At 38.6% G+C, this 17,796-nt stretch overlaps 1 protein-coding gene across 1 annotated transcript; it reads left to right on the forward strand.

Annotated features, from left to right (window-relative positions):
• LOC128014909 (cytosolic phospholipase A2 gamma-like) lies at positions 1-17,627 on the forward strand. The gene is made up of 16 exons (XM_052598614.1): positions 1-106; positions 1,069-1,191; positions 1,750-1,775; positions 3,822-3,933; positions 9,326-9,468; positions 9,551-9,752; positions 9,979-10,084; positions 10,161-10,310; positions 10,540-10,605; positions 10,696-10,749; positions 11,969-12,094; positions 12,548-12,691; positions 16,096-16,173; positions 16,247-16,401; positions 16,830-16,995; positions 17,072-17,627. Exons 3-16 carry the CDS (start codon positions 1,750-1,752, stop codon positions 17,233-17,235), a joined length of 1,692 nt encoding a protein of 563 aa, XP_052454574.1. The 5' UTR covers positions 1-106; positions 1,069-1,191; the 3' UTR covers positions 17,236-17,627.
• Positions 17,628-17,796: the final 169 nt, after the last annotated feature.

The raw sequence follows: 17,796 nt of genomic DNA on the forward strand, positions 1-17,796 counted from the left end.
CTTTTATTTTTCAAAATTAAACTGGAATGAGCATTATTCATTTACAACAGTATCATAATGAATTATTATCTCTTTCAGAGACTGCAAATCATTGATAAGCCACAAGGTAATTATCATTTATTTAAAGAATGATAATAAGAATTAAAAAACATGTGTCTAACTTAATATTGCTTCTTATTTTTCAGTGGGTTGAAAGTTCTCTTTAAACACATTGCTTTCTTCTCATCTATGTGCATTTTCAGATATTGTGCATTTATGAATCAAAACTTTTAACTTTGATCTTAACATGATTGTATTGGCTGTCTTTCTCCTTTCAGTATTGTTTGCCATTTAGTCCTGATCACAGATTTTTGCAGGAGATCTCAACAATGTCTCTCAAGGTTCACTTACATGCAGAGTTTTGCTCCAACCTAGTCCAGCACACTTGAACAAGTTAATCTAAGTGACAAGTTACTAACTTTACTTAAGTTTGATCAGATGTGGACCTAAAGTCTGTGTGTGTATTATTTATTTTTTTCATCTGTTAAAAATATCTTCATTTCTGTTCTGCACAAAAGGGTCTTACGGGTTTGACAGAATTTATATTTTCTGTAAAATATGTTCTAATGTGTTTATAATTGTGTTTATAATTGGTCATTTTTCTGTTTTATAAACCTTATCAAATATTTTAAGATTTATAAAACACTGTTCACACAGATTAATTTGATAGCAAAGACTTTTAAATTGTTCTATTCAAAGAAAAATGAAAAACTATCATGGTTTCCACAAAAATATCGGCCAGCACAACTGTTTTCATCATTGATACTAGAAGGATTTCTGAAGATATTCTGAAGATATGATATAAATATGTATTATTAATTACATTTTAAAAATAATCATTTATTTTAAAATGTAATATTATAATATATTAAATATACAATTATTATTAAATCAATATTCAATTATAAATATATGAACTTTATTATAAACAGTTTATAATGGTTTTCACATGAAGCTTTTTTGCTCCACCCTCCTCCTCCAGTTACAAATAAATTACATCAAATAACTTTTTTTTTTTTTTGTCTTAAGTCCACGTTCATCTCCACCCTTTGTGATGAGATCTAGAGTCTTATAAAAGAACATCTTCAGCCTGATCTGAGAGAAAACAACTGCTGGTGTTACATATTTACAACACAACACGACACAAGAACAGTGAGTATATGTTTTAAAGCTTTTACAACAGCTAATTCAAACACTTAATGTGTAAATTGCCTACCGTAAATATATCAAAATGTATTATCATTATTAATATGCAGTGCTAAGTACTTCATTTGGACAACTTTAAAGGCGATTTTCCCTATATATTTTTTTATTTATCTTTTTGTACCCACCGATTCCAGATTTTCAAATAACTCTGCCAAATATTGTACTATCTGAACAAACCATACATCAATGGAAAGCTTATTTATTTTGGATACTAAATAGGGTGGCCATATGTGCCATTTATATATATATTGCCTAAAACATCTTAAGTAATTTGACCAATAACATACAGGTAGGTATTGTACATAATCGACCAATCATGGCACGTTGCGTGTGAGAAGGTGAGAATGGTCACCCTGCTGCTAAATGACTTAATGTAGATGTAATGTAAAGAAAAAAAATTAAATACCACTGTTAGCAACTTTATTTATTTACCTTTTTTTTTTTTAAGTGGTTCAATAAGTTTCAGGTAGAACTGTGTAACTTAAATGTTGATTTGTTTTACAGATGATTGCATCCAAACTCCAGGAAAGGTTTGTAATCCTGCTCAGATTCCAGCATTATACAGTTGCAATCAAAATTATTCAACCCCCTCTACCTGCAAGAAATTTTGCTGCCAATAACAACGTTTTATAAAATCATTCATACTAAGCATCAGTAAACTATTAGTGAAGGTTTATTAACACACACCTGAGAACATTGATCAACAAGTTAATGAAAAAAAAAATCTTATTGGGTTTAAAAATTCATGTACAAAATTGATCAACCACCAAAAGTCACATTTTGTGCAAATTTTACATTTTAAGCGCTAAGAAGCTTCTGTCTGTTCTGCTGGTGTGCCTTAGTTGGCCACCAGGGGGCTGTTTTATAAAACAAGTTTACCAAATAAACCAGGCTTATTTCAGTTAGTCTGACTTACTTTAACTTGATCTGGTTTCATAAAGCAAAATTACCATAGGTCAAGATCAGTCACTCTGGCAATTTTGCTGGTAAACTAACCTGGTCCAGGGCAGGCAAACTGTCAGGCTACATCATTCTGCTCCATCTAGTATCTTTGAGTGAGCTACAAGTTCAACACGCTCTTAAAAGCGTCTGGTGTTTGCAGTACAATCAGCCCAATAGCTCAAACTGATGTAATTCAATTATGTTATGCCGCTTTTCCTCCGAAATTACCCAGAACATTTGTACCAGGAACTTTCTTCCCAGGAACTTTTCCCCCCAGACCTGTGGCTTTCTGTGTTTCCACCACGGTCTAAAGTACCGGGAAGATTAGGCAAATAGTCTGGTGACGTAGGTCTGTGCGCGTTTCTCAATACAGTTTAGACTTTGCGCATTCGACTCGAGAGTGTGATGTCCGCGACAACGCAAATCCTGTAATTCTGTAGTACAGTCACGTACTTGATAACATCGCCTTGGCTACTGCAATTTTCCTTACTCTACATTTACAATAAAACGAAATAGGAAATAAAATACAACTGCCTCCTTTCGTTTTCATTTAAACATGAAACAGCTGCAGAAATATACTTAGTTCAGAGATGTGTACATCAAGTTCAAGTTCAAGTTCAAGTTCAAGTCTGCTTTATTGTCAATTTCCACATGTACATACATACAGAGAATCAAAATTGCATTACTCTCAGACCCCGGTGCATACAGATAACAAACGCCTAAAAATAAAAAATAAAAATAACTAGATCAAATATAAAATGTAGATTCAACTATACAATAAGGGAATGATAAAAAAAGACATATAATAAAATTAAAAATAAAGTTAAGTTATTAAGTAAATTATTAAATAAAGCAGTGCAAGGCAAATGACAGATATAGGGCAAATCAATTAATGATATATACAGCCATTACAATGAAACAAAATAATATATTTTTTTTATTTTCATTTTAACATATAGATAAACTGAATACAGACCAAAGATAACCTGTTAGATTTACCCAAAACAAATTATATTTTATGTTTAACTACTAAAGAGACATCAAAGCTAGCGGCAAATATCAGAAGGTCTAGCCGAGGTGAGGCTGATCTCGACGGATAGATGATCACTGAGCTTCCGCTGATCGAGTGGAGCTCACCGTCTCCGAGATCGGTGAAAAACTGTTTTAAATAGGTGCTGTCTTTATAAATAAACCACAGATTTGAGTTTTAAACAACTACATTGTTACTTGAAATACTTTTAAAATTACGTTTCATGACACAATAACAGTAATATTTTTAAATGATCCAAATAAATGGTGGATGTTTAGCGCCTAAGTCCCGCCCCCGAAAGTTCCAGAACTTTGAAAAAGTACCACCTCGGCAGCAGGGACTTTCTGAGGGGCATTTTTTTACCCGGAACTTTATTTAGTTCCTGGTGCCTGCGGTGGAAACACACAAGTACCAGGACAAAGTCCCTAGTTCCATATGGCCAGGCCAGGGGGTTAAATAATTTAACACTAAACACAGTTAATGTCTATTACAAACTGGATCATTCTGCGATCTTTTCATAATTAATTTCAAAGTTAATTGATTGCAAATCTAAATAATTTTTTTTTATGAAATATCAGGATGTCTGTCTATGTCTCCATTGCAGTGTTGAAGTGAGAATTGCACGCTCTCTACATACAAAGGAGGAAGAGTTTGTATTTGAACGGAGAAAAAAAGTTTTTCAAAGCCTGCAGAAACTCAAGATACACTGCAGTAAGGTAAAAAATATCATACTTTATGTTTACTATTAGCGGTGTAATCCCAGATTACACAAAAATCATCTGGCCTACACCCTTCAGAAGTTCTGGGCCTGGTCTCTGCAATGGATTTGGGCCGGTGTCTTTTGGTCAATACTGGCACGGATCTGTTTTTCCGCATCTGGACCAGATCTGGGCCAGCCCCCAATCATAATGGTGATTTGGCCCAAATGTGAGCCAGATATGGTCCAGCTATGTTCTTGATCTGGTCCAGTATCATGCTGGATCTGGACCAGCTAATATTATATCTACAGTATATATATAGGCCTTCACACACAAATTAGTAGAATACATATCTAAAACTCAATTCACATTTATTTGTGAAGTGCTTTTCACAATACATATTTTAATGCAGCTTTACACAAAATGCATGTTTCTACGTTACAATTAACAAGTAAATGAAGGGTGACTTGTGTCAGAATAAGTGTCCTTAAGCCACCCCAAACAGCAACATAGTGGTGGCCCAGATCCAGCTCACATCTGACCCCCTTTTATTCTACATGACAATTTATAGACAATAACTGAACATCACACAAAAAGCTAAATTAAAATGTATATAAAACATTACCCCAAGAAGTACAAGTATTGTAATCAAGTAATTACTATACATAATATTTAATGCACTTAAAAAAAGACCATTCTCATGAGAATGAAAATAACCTGAACTACCAGAGGGAAATTGTTATGCAACAGTTATTTCAAATGTGTGCTTGAATTGGTTTTAGATGTAATAGTTTTCCGCAGTGTCATTTTTCAAGGGAAATGCAAGCCCTCAGACTCGCCAGCTTCAAGTTTCTTACTTACTGCATAAGTAATGAAGAACTATTGTAGAACTAACAGGTAACTACACTAGTGTTAACTACTAAGGAAGATGTGTTAACTAAGCAGTATGTAATACAATTTTGATTGTGTTAAGTAACAGTTAGCTAATCAATAACTAATGTATTCTGTCATACCTCCTGAAGAACTACTAATTATCTACTAGTTAAGGTCCAAGAAAAATAACTATGAAGTAACTACTAATGAACAGTTATACACAATTTCATTGAATTGTGACCCTATATATAAATTTCATATAAATTCATATACATTTCATATATATTAGCAGAAGTAGTAGTAGTAGTAGTAGTATGAAAATGCAATATTAATAAATGCAATACATTTAATAGTGGATTTGTCTGTGTAGTGAATTGTTTTGTAAGAAAATGGCTTCCGATAGGAACCTCACCACCGCTCCAGTGCCTTGTGACAACTTCCCTTAGTTTTTATATTTTATATACAGTACTGCATGTGTGCCTCATCAGCATATACCACATGATCCATTCATTCAATTCCTGTACAGTATGTCAGTCAAGGGCAGAGGGAAATTGAAAATACAGGTTACAAAGTGCAACTGGCTGTTGGACTTTCTGACTGGAAGACCTCAGGCAGTACGGGTCAGCAGCAACACATCCAGCACCATCACACTGAACACTGGGGTCCCCCAAGGATGTGTGCTGAGCCCCCTCCTCTTCACTCTGCTGACCCATGACTGCACACTCTAACACAACTCCAACCTCTTCATTAAGTTTGCGGATGACACGACTGTGGTGGGTCTCATTAGCAATAAAGATAAAACAAAATACAGGAGCGAGGTGAGCCGCCTGGCCGAGTGGTGCAGTGACAACAATCTCTCTCTGAACGTGGAGAAGATGAAGGAGATTGTTGTTGACTTCAGGAGAGCGCACACTCAGCACGATCCTCTGACCATCAAAGGTGCGACTGTGGAGAGAGTGAGCAGCAACAAGTTCCTGGGTGTGCATATCACAGAGGACCTCTCCTGGACTGAAAACACAGCAGCACTGGCCAAGAAATCACAGCAGCGTCTCTACCTCCTCCCCCCATCATGTACACCTTCTACAGAGGCACCATCGAGAGCATCCTGTCGAGCTGCATCACTGTGTGGTATGGCGCCTGCAACACATCCTGCCGAAAGGCTCTGCAACGCATAGTGAGAGCAGCTGAGAAGATCATTGGTGTCTCTCTCCCCTTCCTCCAGCACATTTACGGAACCTGTCTCACTCACAAAGCCCTCTGCATCACAGGTGATCCCACCCACCCATCACACAGCTTCTTTAGTCTGCTGCCATCAGGGAAGAGACTGCGGAGTCTCCAGGCCAGGACCAGCAGACTGAAGGACAGCTTCATCCATCAGGCTGTCAGGAAGCTGAACTCCCTCCCGAACTTTCCTCCCTCTCCTCTTCTGCCCCAGGCACCACTGAACTATGACCAAGATCCCACATCTCCAGGTCCCCCCCCCCCCCCAATATACGATGACATGCACTAGTCACTTTGTGCAGCATTGGTCTGCTCACTACCTCATTCAGCATGGAACTGACGTTATTCTACTACATCATCAGTCAGTTAAATAAAATAACTGATCTTGAGCCCTTTGTCACTTTAATCTGACTAAATAAGCTTTCTTTTGTGCACTAAAATCTTTTAAATGCACTATGGTTCACTTCATTGATTTGCACTCTGCCATTTGTCAAATCTGCCATTTGCCTTGCACTGCTTTATTTAACTTTATTTTTGTAATTTTATTATATGTATTTTTTTACATTCCCTTATTGTATAGTTGTATCTACATTTGATAATTAATCTAGATTTTTAGGCTTTACTGTTAATGTTATCTGTATGCACCTGGGGGTCTGAGAATAACGCAATTTCGATTCTCTGTATGTATGTACTGTACATGTTTAAGAATTGACAATAAAGCAGACTTGACTTGATGTTTCTTGCCCTGCCCATATAGCGCTTGCGATAAATGTTCTCGATGGAAGTTAACTGGGTGCCGGTGATCTGTTGAGCAGTTTTCACCACCCGATGGAGTGCTTTGTGGTCAGATGTGGAGCAATTGCTGTACCATACTGATATGCAGTTTGTGAGGATGTTCTCAATGGTACAGCAGTAGAATTCCACAAGGGTCCTGGGACTCAGGTGAACTTTCTTAAGACTCCGTAAGAAGTAAAGGCGCTGCTGGGCCTTTTTGACAAGGGTGGAGGTGTTATGGGACCAGGTGAGGTCATCAGAGATGTGGATGTCACGGAACTTGCAATTCAACACACGCTCCACTAGAGCTCCGATGTAGATGGGTGTGTGTGCATGACTCCTAGTCCGCCTGAAGTCCACAATGATGTCCTTTGTCATCTGGGTGTTTAGTTCTAGATTGTTGGTGACACACCACACAGCCAGGTGCTGCACCTCATCTCTGTAGGCTGACACATCGTCATTCTTGATCAAACCTACAACCATGGTGTCATCTGCAAATTTGATTATGATGTTGGAGCCATAAACAGGAACGCAGTCATGGGTGAATAGGGAGTACAGGAGAGGGCTCAATACACAGCCCTGTGGCACGCCGGTGCTCAGGGTGATGATGGAGGATGAGGGGTTATCTAACTTAACAGACTGAGGTCTGTTAGTCAGAAAATCTAGAATCCAAATTCAGATGGGTGTGCTTATTCCAAGCTGGCTGAGCTTGGAGATCAATTTGGAGGGGATTACCATATTAAATGCAGAACTGAAATCAATGAATAGCATTTTCAAATTTGTGTTTTGACTGTCCAGTTGGGTGAGCGCAGAGTGAAGTGCCGTTGAGATGGCGTCCTCTGTTGACCGATTGTGGCGATAGGCAAATTGGAATGTGTCTAATGTAGCAGGGAGACAGCATTTTAAGTTGGATGCAACCAGTTTCTCAAAGCACTTGGCAATAAAGGGGTTGAGTGCAACAGGAAGGAAAGTCGTTTGGGACCGAGGCAGTGGAGTGCTTCAGTACTGGCATGATGGTGAGGTTTTGAAGCTAGTGGGGACAGTTGTTTGGGCCAGGGACAGATTGAAAATGTCTGTGAAGACCTCAGCCAGCTGCTCCGGACAGGCTTTTTAAGCACACGACCAGGTATTCTGTCAGGGCCAGCTGCTTTCCGTGCATTCACCTTACACAGAGTATGGTAAACATCTGATGTGGAAGACTGTGAGAGGCTATTCACTGGGTTGATGCTCAGCTTTGAGTGAGATCTCCTTATTATTTTGATCAAAACGAGCATAAAAGTGATTGAGCTCGTCAAGGAGGGAGGCAGAGCTGGAGTGGGGCACGGAGTTAGGTGGTTTGATATCTGTGATGATTGTATGCCTTGCCACATACTGAAGTGAAGTGTTCTTCAATCCTCTGTTTGTCTCCAGACCTAAAGGCTGCATCTCTTGTTTTGAGCAGGAGGTGAACCTCACTGTTCATCCAGGGCTTCTGATTGGGGAAAATTTGTGTGTGGTCACACTGCTCACGCATCTGTTGATATGCTCCAGGACAGAGTTGGTGTAAATGTCAATGTCGATCTGAGAGTTTGTGGTGGCCTGGACAACAAACTCACTCCAGTCTGTGTGCTGGAATTGATGTTGAAGAGTGGATTAAGCACCTTCCAGCCAGATTTTAACAGATTTATCCTACACTGACACCTAATTGTAAAGTTTTACCAATTATTTTTACTAAATATATTTATCTTTTAAGATATAGATAGGAAAATATATTTGGTTATTCTGCTGAAAAAAAATTGCATATGTTGGTTAGTTATTTTTTGATGCTGGGATGCTGGTTTATGCTGGTCCTTTGCCAGCACATGACCACCATAAACCAGCAAAGGACCAGCATAAACCAACATCAAAACATACCTAACCAGCAAATGCTAGTTTTTTCAACTGGGTACAGCATCCTCGTTTCCACAGATACGGCCCAAATCTGCTTTGAGATTAATGTTCCCACCTACTGAAACCGGGCCCGGGCTGGATCTATGTTAGAGCACTGAAACAGAAATGACTGTAACGTGGATTTGGCGGTTTGAAAACGGATCTGGATCTAAAAAATAAATGCCAGTTGAATTTAATTGTTTGGGCTGAGTCTGTTGTTAATTGTTATTATCTTTAACCTATGGTTAAACCTGACTGTTTTTTCTTAAAATGATCAATGGCGTTGTTGCTGATCAACATTTTATTAAATTTAAGTTTATTTAAAGATGTAATCAAACAGTCGAAGAACACTATCAACAGCAATTATATGATGCAATCAAACATTTAGCAAAATTTGGTAGTTCTGTTTGATTCAGGGTTGGCATCATCTGAGGTCTCTAAGATGGTGACCTCATCTCTTCAGAGGTGTTCTGGATCCAGATTGGAGCTTGTGTAAACCTAATTACCATAGGATGTCAAACCCATGGCAAAAAAGAGAAGCAAATAGAGACATAATTAGCGTAGATGCTGTTCTAACCAAGTAATATTAATTAGTTTAACCCAAGTTTCCCAATTGAAACTGTGTGCATTTCAGGATGCTGTGCCAAACATTGCATTACTGGGTTCTGGAGGAGGACAAAGAGCCATGGTGGGTTTGCTGGGATCCCTGGATCAGCTTGATAAAGCAGGTCTTCTGGACTGCATCCTTTATCTGAGCGGAGTCTCTGGATCCACCTGGTACAAACCCTGAGAAACCACAAACACAGAGATTGCATTGGGTTGAATGTTAAAACTGAGAGCAGTATGTTCTTCTCTGAAGGTGCATGGCCTCCTTATACCGAGAACCAGATTGGTCCACCAAACTAGAGACTGTGAAGGACCAAATCATTGAGAGACTCAGCGGTCCAGGAGTCAGCTTTAAAGACAAACTAGCCAAACTGAAGAAATATTACTATGAGAAAGACCACTTCAGCTTGACTGACGTCTGGGCAGTGATGGTCGTCACAGAATATGTGAAAGAGGTCTGTAATTATTCATAACTATTCACCATCCTCTGCTATAGCAAACATACATGCAACAAGGTCCAAAGTCTGGAACCGGATTGAAAATCTGAGATTTAAAGGCTAGTATGAATTGAACTGAATTTAAGCAAAATTGGTGATTTAATTGTATTCATTCTCTTTACAAAATCTCACTCTTATGGACTCCATTCTGTAAGTTTCTCTAAGATGTTTTTTTTTTCTTCAGATTGACAAATGCAAACTGTCAGATCAGTGGGACCAGCACAAAGAAGACCCATTTCCAATCTACACAGTGATCGACAAGCAATCCAAACAGTGCAAGGACGAGGAAGGTCTGTGTCTGAAAGAATTAAAGTGAGTTTTTGTGCTCGTGTCAGCTGTTATATGGTGGTGTCTTACTGTCTACAGACAAAGATGACCCCTGGTTTGAGATCAGTCCACTTGAAGCTGGTTATTCTCTCACTGGAGCGTTTGTGAAAACATGCAGCTTCGGCAGCCAGTTTGACAGAGGCTCAAAGACAAAACCTCAGGATGAAATGGACATGCTGTACCTGCAAGGTAACAATCTCTGTTACTGGACAGTTAGAAATGCAATTTTTTTTTATAATTTTAACAGAACAGTGATATTTACAGAGTGATTTCTAAGAAAAAAATAATAATCTGAATAATTCAAGGGTTCAAATGATATGTTGATGCATTAGATTGTTATATTGCATATTTTGTTTTAAAATCATGTTTTTAATTTATTTATTGTAAACACTTTTAAACATTAATGCATTTCCTGCAGCTCTGTGTGGCAGCGCTTTAGCTGATGAAGATGAAATTAAGAAATTCCTCTGGCAAAAAATAAACGGTGAAGCTGCATTTGAAGATTCACTTCTGCCTAAAGTATTCAGTCATTTCATTTAATGTGAACCCTGATTATATATTACTTTTTCCCCAGATTTCTTTAAAAAATTATCTCCTAAATGGCCGAGCAACAAGGAAACAGGGAAAGGTAAATTATTTCTGCATTTATTTATGGATAAGTTTTATCTTTTGATTCTACTGTTCTGTTCGTGCTTCCCACTGCCAAATGAAAGGTCAAACTCTTAATTAATTGTTAATAACAATTAATGGAATGTATTTTTTTTACATTTGTATTTTTTTGTCAATATGGTACACTTATATTCTATTTAAATCAATGTCATTGGTCAAAAGATCACAAGTAATCTAAAAGTACTCTGATTATATTACCTAAAGTGTGTATTGTAATGAATTACGTTACTGACTACAATTTGTGTCTGTAAGAGGCAAAAATTAATCCCCCCAGCTCTGTTAATAATCCATAATTTATTCCATATCACTTGATATATGTTACATTCAGTGACTTTCTGTTTTGTTATTTGGTCATCTTCCTTTTCTTGTTTTGTTAATTGATTAATCCCCACCTGTCTCCATTTCCCTGATTACCTCCCGTGTGCTTAAATTCCCTGTCTGTTTAGTTCTTCCTCGTCTGTGATTATTGTTGTAATGCTGTATCCTGAGTTAAGTTTATGTATTATGTTGGATGTGCCCTTATTCTCCCTCGATCGTTAAAAGTACCTTTTGGTATATCGTCTTCCTCGGGCACCTTCCTTACACACCAGCTAACCCGTAACAATATAAACGTAGTATTATGGGGGAGCTCAAATGTCTGATTTCACATAGAACTACTGGTTTTCTCCCAATACGATAATATACAGCCTTTTATGATAAAGCTATAAGAATCTGAAAAGAAAGAAGCTTCACAATTTAGTTTCATTTTCAAATGAAAAATACTTCTAAATCTTTTATCAATCTTAATCCATGTTAATTTAACCAATTATTAATACATTATTAAAATCAAAAGCTGTATCTGTTAATACTATTTAATGGACCTGAGCTAATAATGAACTGTTGTATAACTGTTGTATTTTTACTAACAAAATTAACTTAATAAATACTTTAACAAATGTATTGCTAATGCATCTTATTGTAAAGTGTTACCGAATAGATGATGAGAATGTCATCAGATACCTTTTAGCTTCAAATCAAAGCATCTTAAATGGCTTAAGCACATTGTGTGTATGTTTGCTTGTGGGAATCTAACATGATATCTAACATGATAACATGATGATTTTGGGGGTCTAAAGCACATACATTCAAGACATTCAGCAGTGTGTTCATATTTGTTCAATGTGTGTTTTCTTCAAAAGATCCTAAAGCCCCATCTGCAGAAAAGGGTTACCGGGTTCTCATGGATCTTGCTAACATGAATCTCGATGTTTTGAATGGCAAAGATCCTTCAGATCTTGATCAATCCATCAGAAACACACTGAACGGTAAGAGTGTGTTAAAATTCATATAAAGAAGACTAGTTATTTTTTAGTTCATTTTAGAGTCCGGTTATCACACTTATTATTTCATAATAATTGTAATTGTCCAGAAAAAAAATATGGGTCTATTGAACACAGAGAGGATAATTTGATGCCATTTAAATCAAACCGTGAGAGACAGATGTACAAACTGTTCAGTGGTTCGTAATGTCCTAGATCACCCAGATCCTTTTGTCAGTTGAAAGGCAGAATGAAAGAAAATAAGGCAGAACATACCATTTAAAATAAAAAAAGCAGTATTTCACATCTACCTATATTTAAAATGTTTCAAGGTGTCATGTCAAAACACCAGTTTTTCTTTTCCCCCCAAAAAAATCGTATTAACACAAGATACACAAAGTACAGTCGTATAACCAAATAACAAGAACTTGATAATGTACATGTTTCTCTCTTTTACAGAGCTCAGTGGAGGCAAACGTCAGCTGATTTTTCCTATAGAAAAACTGAATCTCAAAGATAAAGAAGCTGCAGAATGCTATATGAAAGAACACACTGAAGATGTGTGTAAGAATTTGAATAACTGGTTCAGTTTGTGGCCTTTTGGTAAGTTGACATCTTTACAATGTATTTGATTTGTATAATGTATTTCACTTCTGATTTTCTAATTAGATTAATGTGTAAATAGAGAAGCATTAACTCTAAGATTTTCAAAACAGATTGATGGCTCAAAATATCATTTTCTTTAGACAACCTGTTATGTAGGTGCTTTAAAGCATAAATCTGTAGAAAACTAACCTTACCAAAAAGTCGTAGACTTCAAGTTTGAATGCAGCGCCCGTCACTTTGGATAAAAGCATCCCATAAATGTAAATTTTATTAAGTAAACTTCAAGTATACACTTAATGTAGCAAGTATACTTTTAAGTGTACTGTTTCAATACTCCTTGGGACTAAATTGGCCCACTGTCTAGTATATAAAAGTATACTTTTAAGTATAACAGTATAACAGTAGCAAACTTAACAGTACACAACTAGTTTACCCCTATGTTTGTAGTTTGTACTGCAATTATACTAAAAGTGAAATAATAGATATATTGATAGTTTACTAATGAAATACTTTGTACACTTTGAAGTATAGTCTCAGTAAACTACTAGTTTAGTAGTTTTATACTGCAAGTATACTCATACGTTTTCTTTAAGTAAACTTTACATTATACAGTACTTTAAGTATACTATTATGTCCCCTGTTTAGGTTTTAATTTGTAAATACTTTGTTATATGAATATCTGAACATAAAAAACATCAAAATAAAGAACAGAGTATCTGCTTGTAAACAAAAACATTTTAACACTTAAATGTGGAGGTTTACCAAAAAAAAAAAAAAAAAAAAGAATTGGATTCAGAATGATAATCAAAACCCACGTGGAGTTTATCAACACCCCAAAGCTTGACTGTAATTATTACCTCTTTACATTTTATTCCATAATGTTAATGTCACGGTTTACGCTGCCTGAAGGAATACGGAGTCGAGGATAAACGGAATAAGGTTTTTAATATATCCAACACAGGGGATATCCAACATGGAGCACAGAGGTAGACACACGTAAGTAGCAAGTGAAGACCCGACAAAACAGAACTGAAAGGACAAGGCTTAAGTACAAAGGATAATGGGGAAACACAGGTGGATGGAATAACTAAATTAACAGGGACATGGAACACATGAGGAAGATAATAGACACACCTGGGAACTAATCAAACTAAACACCGAAGACACAAACTGGGTCACGGGCAAAACACACTAAATGAGTCCAGGTGTGTGACAGTACTCCCCCCTCCCGGTAGGTGCGTCCTCGCACCGTAGAAACAACAGGGGGAGGCGTGGGTGGGAACTTGGGAGGAGGTTCCGGTGGAGGACGGACTCCCAGGAGGGGGCCAGCAGACAGGGACCACAGAAGGAGGAGCCAGGGAGGAGACAGGAGCAGGAGGAGCCAGATGGTCCACCAGAGACCAGCCAGGACTGAGATCCAAGGTGGAGTCGACGGCGGGAGGAGCCATGGTGAAGGAAGGGTCGACGACACCAGGGGGCCGACAGGCGGAGACTGCACCGGTGGGTGAGGAGCCCAAGATGGAGCAGCACAGCCGCAGAGCCAGGGTGACGACGAGGATCCGGAGGGCCTAGGTGGAGCTGAAGGCTCAGGCGACCAAGGTGGAGGCGGGGTCCCGGCAGACCGCTGTGGAGCCGGAGTGACCGAGGATGGAGGTGGAACCGGAGGGAAGGAGGAGCCTGACAGAGCCGGAGGGATGGAGTGACGAGGTGGAACCAGAGGAGTGGAGTCCCGAGGCGGCGGATGGTCGACGACTGACCAAGGTGGAGCCGGAGGGACGAGGGAGCCCGGTGGAGCAGGTGGGATGACAGGCCACGGTGGAGACGAGGGAGCTAAGAGCCAAGGCGGAGCCGCTGGGTCGAAGGACCGAGGAGGAGTCCAGGGCTCGGAGGCTGGAGGCGGAGACAGGGCCTTAACACGCCAAGGCGGAGCTGGAGACTGGCAGTCCAGCGGCGAACCACCGCGCCCCGATGGCGCGGACTGAGGGTGAGCTGCGGGACTGACTGGCACCAGCAGGGATGGCGAGGAACTGGCTGGTCTAGGAGGAGGAGAGAGGAGAAGGATGGGAGGAAGGACAGGAGGATCAGGACTGGATGGAACCAGCGAAGGAGTAGAGGGACCAGCAGGTTTGGGAGGAGGCGGGAGAGGGAGGCTGGGAGGGAATACAGGAGACACAGAAGGTTCAGGGCTGGGCGGAACCAGCGGAGACACAGAAGATTCATGGCTGGGCAGAACCAGCGGAGACACAGAAGATTCAGAGCTGGGCGGAACCAGCGGAGACACAGAAGATTCAGAGCTGGGCGGAACCAGCGGAGACACAGAAGATTCAGAGCTGGGCGGAACCAGCGGAGAAACAGAAGATTCAGAGCTGGGCGGAACCAGCGGAGAAACAGAAAATTCAGGCTGGTGTTGTAGAAGGTGCAGAGCGCGTCGTCCGGGTAGCTGGTGGCATTAGCTAATAGGAGAAACTGTCTGGTATGGTCCTCGAGAGAACGTCCTTCCTGCTTCAGCAGGAGGATGAGGAATTCGGGACGATAGAGGGGATCCATAGAACACTACGAAACAAAAAGACTTTGAAAACACAAAAACAAAACGGAGGAAAAAAACACGCAGTTTTCTATTTTCTTCTTTAGGTCGGGTCTTCTGTCACGGTTTACGCTGCCTGAAGGAATACGGAGTCGAGGATAAACGGAATAAGGTTTTTAATATATCCAACACAGGGGATATCCAACATGGAGCACAGAGGTAGACACACGTAAGTAGCAAGTGAAGACCCGACAAAACAGAACTGAAAGGACAAGGCTTAAGTACAAAGGATAATGGGGAAACACAGGTGGATGGAATAACTAAATTAACAGGGACATGGAACACATGAGGAAGATAATAGACACACCTGGGAACTAATCAAACTAAACACCGAAGACACAAACTGGGTCACGGGCAAAACACACTAAATGAGTCCAGGTGTGTGACAGTTAAAGTTTTGATGCTGTTTCATGTCAGAGGATAATGTTAGATTACATGTGTTAGTGTGTTTTGTTTCTTTTTCTTCACTTGTTTTTTTGGAAATTCCGAGGTCCGAATTCTATTCTATACAGAAGATGTGTACTAGCGCCCTCTACTGTATAACAATGAAAACATGGATTATAGGAGCACGAAAATAGCTCAAATATATTTAGACTTTTTTTTAAGTATAAGTCAAGTATACTTAAATGTCATTTTAAGTATATTTCTGAGGAGGACATAAACCCCATTTCTGAGAAGGTCATAAAAAGTAAACTAAAAGCATCCTTTCCTATTTTTATTCTAAAGAAGTATACAAATAGTACACTTGAATACATTAATTTTTTTTTTTGTAAAGGCAGTGAAACATCAAGAGAACCATTATGCAATTGTTTTACAGATGTTTTGACAAGCATTCAGAAATGCATGGCTCAGTGGATCTGGGGCAGGAAATATGGCTTTCTCCAAAACATCAATGGTGAGAATAGACCCGTTTGTTAATTTGTAATTCAATGTGAAAAATACACTCATTTCATGCTGTGATCCTTCAGATGAAACCTTGCCTTCTACTCTTCTGGAAAGTGATATAAGAGATTATGAAGACACCGGACTGCTGCTGAACTCACCCTACTTCTCAGTGCTGAGAAAAGAAAGAAACATTGATCTCATAATTTCCCTGGATTTCAGTGAAGGCGATCCTTTTATGGTATTATATATGAACATATAACACATTAAACATATAACACATATAACATATAACATATAAATAATCATTTCTTCTCCCTTACGCCGCTTCAAACCTGTATGACTTTCTTTCTTCAGTAGAACACAACAGGAATAATCATGCTGCTTTTTCCTCATGACATTCATCGTGACTACCAGAGGTCACACTAACCTTACAATACATTGACAGATGATTACAAATACTGTGTATCATTTTATTAATAAGAAAATATAAAAGAAAGAAAACCATTAAAACAAGTGTATATGATTTCTTTTTTAAAATATTTATCAATAATACCTGGAGAGAGCATTTCCATTAATCTCAGACTTATGATTTCAGTGAATATCAACTTTAATTTCAACTCAAATGTTTGTCAAATGAAGTGTTACTGTTAAACTTTACCACTGCAGACAGTGAGAGAAGCTGCTAAGATGTGCAAGAAACGAAACATCCCTTTCCCTGAAGTCAACATTCCCAGTGAAGACCTGAAGAACCCAGAGGACTTTTATGTGTTCAAAGGCACAAACACTCCAACCGTGATTCACATCCCTCTGTTTAATGTGGTCAATTGTGGAGGCAAGTTTAGACTGTCTAGTTGAAAATATATATATATCAATTATGTTCTCATTGAACTGTTTTACCCTTTCCTCAGATGACATTGATATGTGGAGGAAGAAATATACCACCTTTCAGGATTCCTACAGGGGTGAGATGATCTCTGATCTTATGGAGGTCGCTGGAAAAAACATCTCAAACAACAGAGAGAAACTGCTGGAGCAGATAGGTGCAGCTGTTGGGCAGAAAGGACACAACTAATGAGTTGAATAACACTGTCATGTAATTTTATTTCCCCAAACTGATTTCTCCTTAATAGGCTAGAAGAAAGTGTTTTCAAGCCATTTCAAGTCTGAATGTGACGTGACAACGTCTAATTGAACTGTTGACTTACGTTTTAACTAGGCTTCTCATTAACACCATATATTCAAGGATGCGGTGCATGGAAATAAGAGGCGGGTTTATCGGCCAATCACAGCCCTTTTCTGTTTGATATATTAAAATACATTTCTGCAAGTTTGAGTCTGTTCCTTAATGCTTGACATTCACTAAGCAAAAAATAGATGATAAGCAAATCAACCATAGCCTACTACAGACTTGATAACAACTATGTGTGCTTCTGTAATGAATTAATAAACTACTCTCTAAAAATATGGTTTTGTCGTGGAAAATTTTGTCCTAAAATTTGTCCTAGTCATTTGATTTCAAAAAGCATTTATATAAGCATGCATTTATATCTGACAACTGTCTCATAAAGTTTGTTTCTACTGCTTATATAGCTTTAAAGTATTGTTGTACTTTGTACAACTTAGTACTTTGTTT

This window comes from Carassius gibelio, chromosome A5, assembly GCF_023724105.1.
Source record: "Carassius gibelio isolate Cgi1373 ecotype wild population from Czech Republic chromosome A5, carGib1.2-hapl.c, whole genome shotgun sequence".
Classification (NCBI taxonomy): domain Eukaryota; kingdom Metazoa; phylum Chordata; class Actinopteri; order Cypriniformes; family Cyprinidae; genus Carassius; species Carassius gibelio.

Coding starts and splice junctions, on each gene's coding strand:
- LOC128014909 (XM_052598614.1), top strand. CDS start 1,750: ATGATTGCATCCAAACTCCAGGAAAG. Junction 10,750..11,968: donor CAACAAGGAAACAGGGAAAG/GTAAATTATTTC, acceptor TTTCTTCAAAAG/ATCCTAAAGCCCCATCTGCA. Junction 16,402..16,829: donor GTGAAGGCGATCCTTTTATG/GTATTATATATG, acceptor TTACCACTGCAG/ACAGTGAGAGAAGCTGCTAA.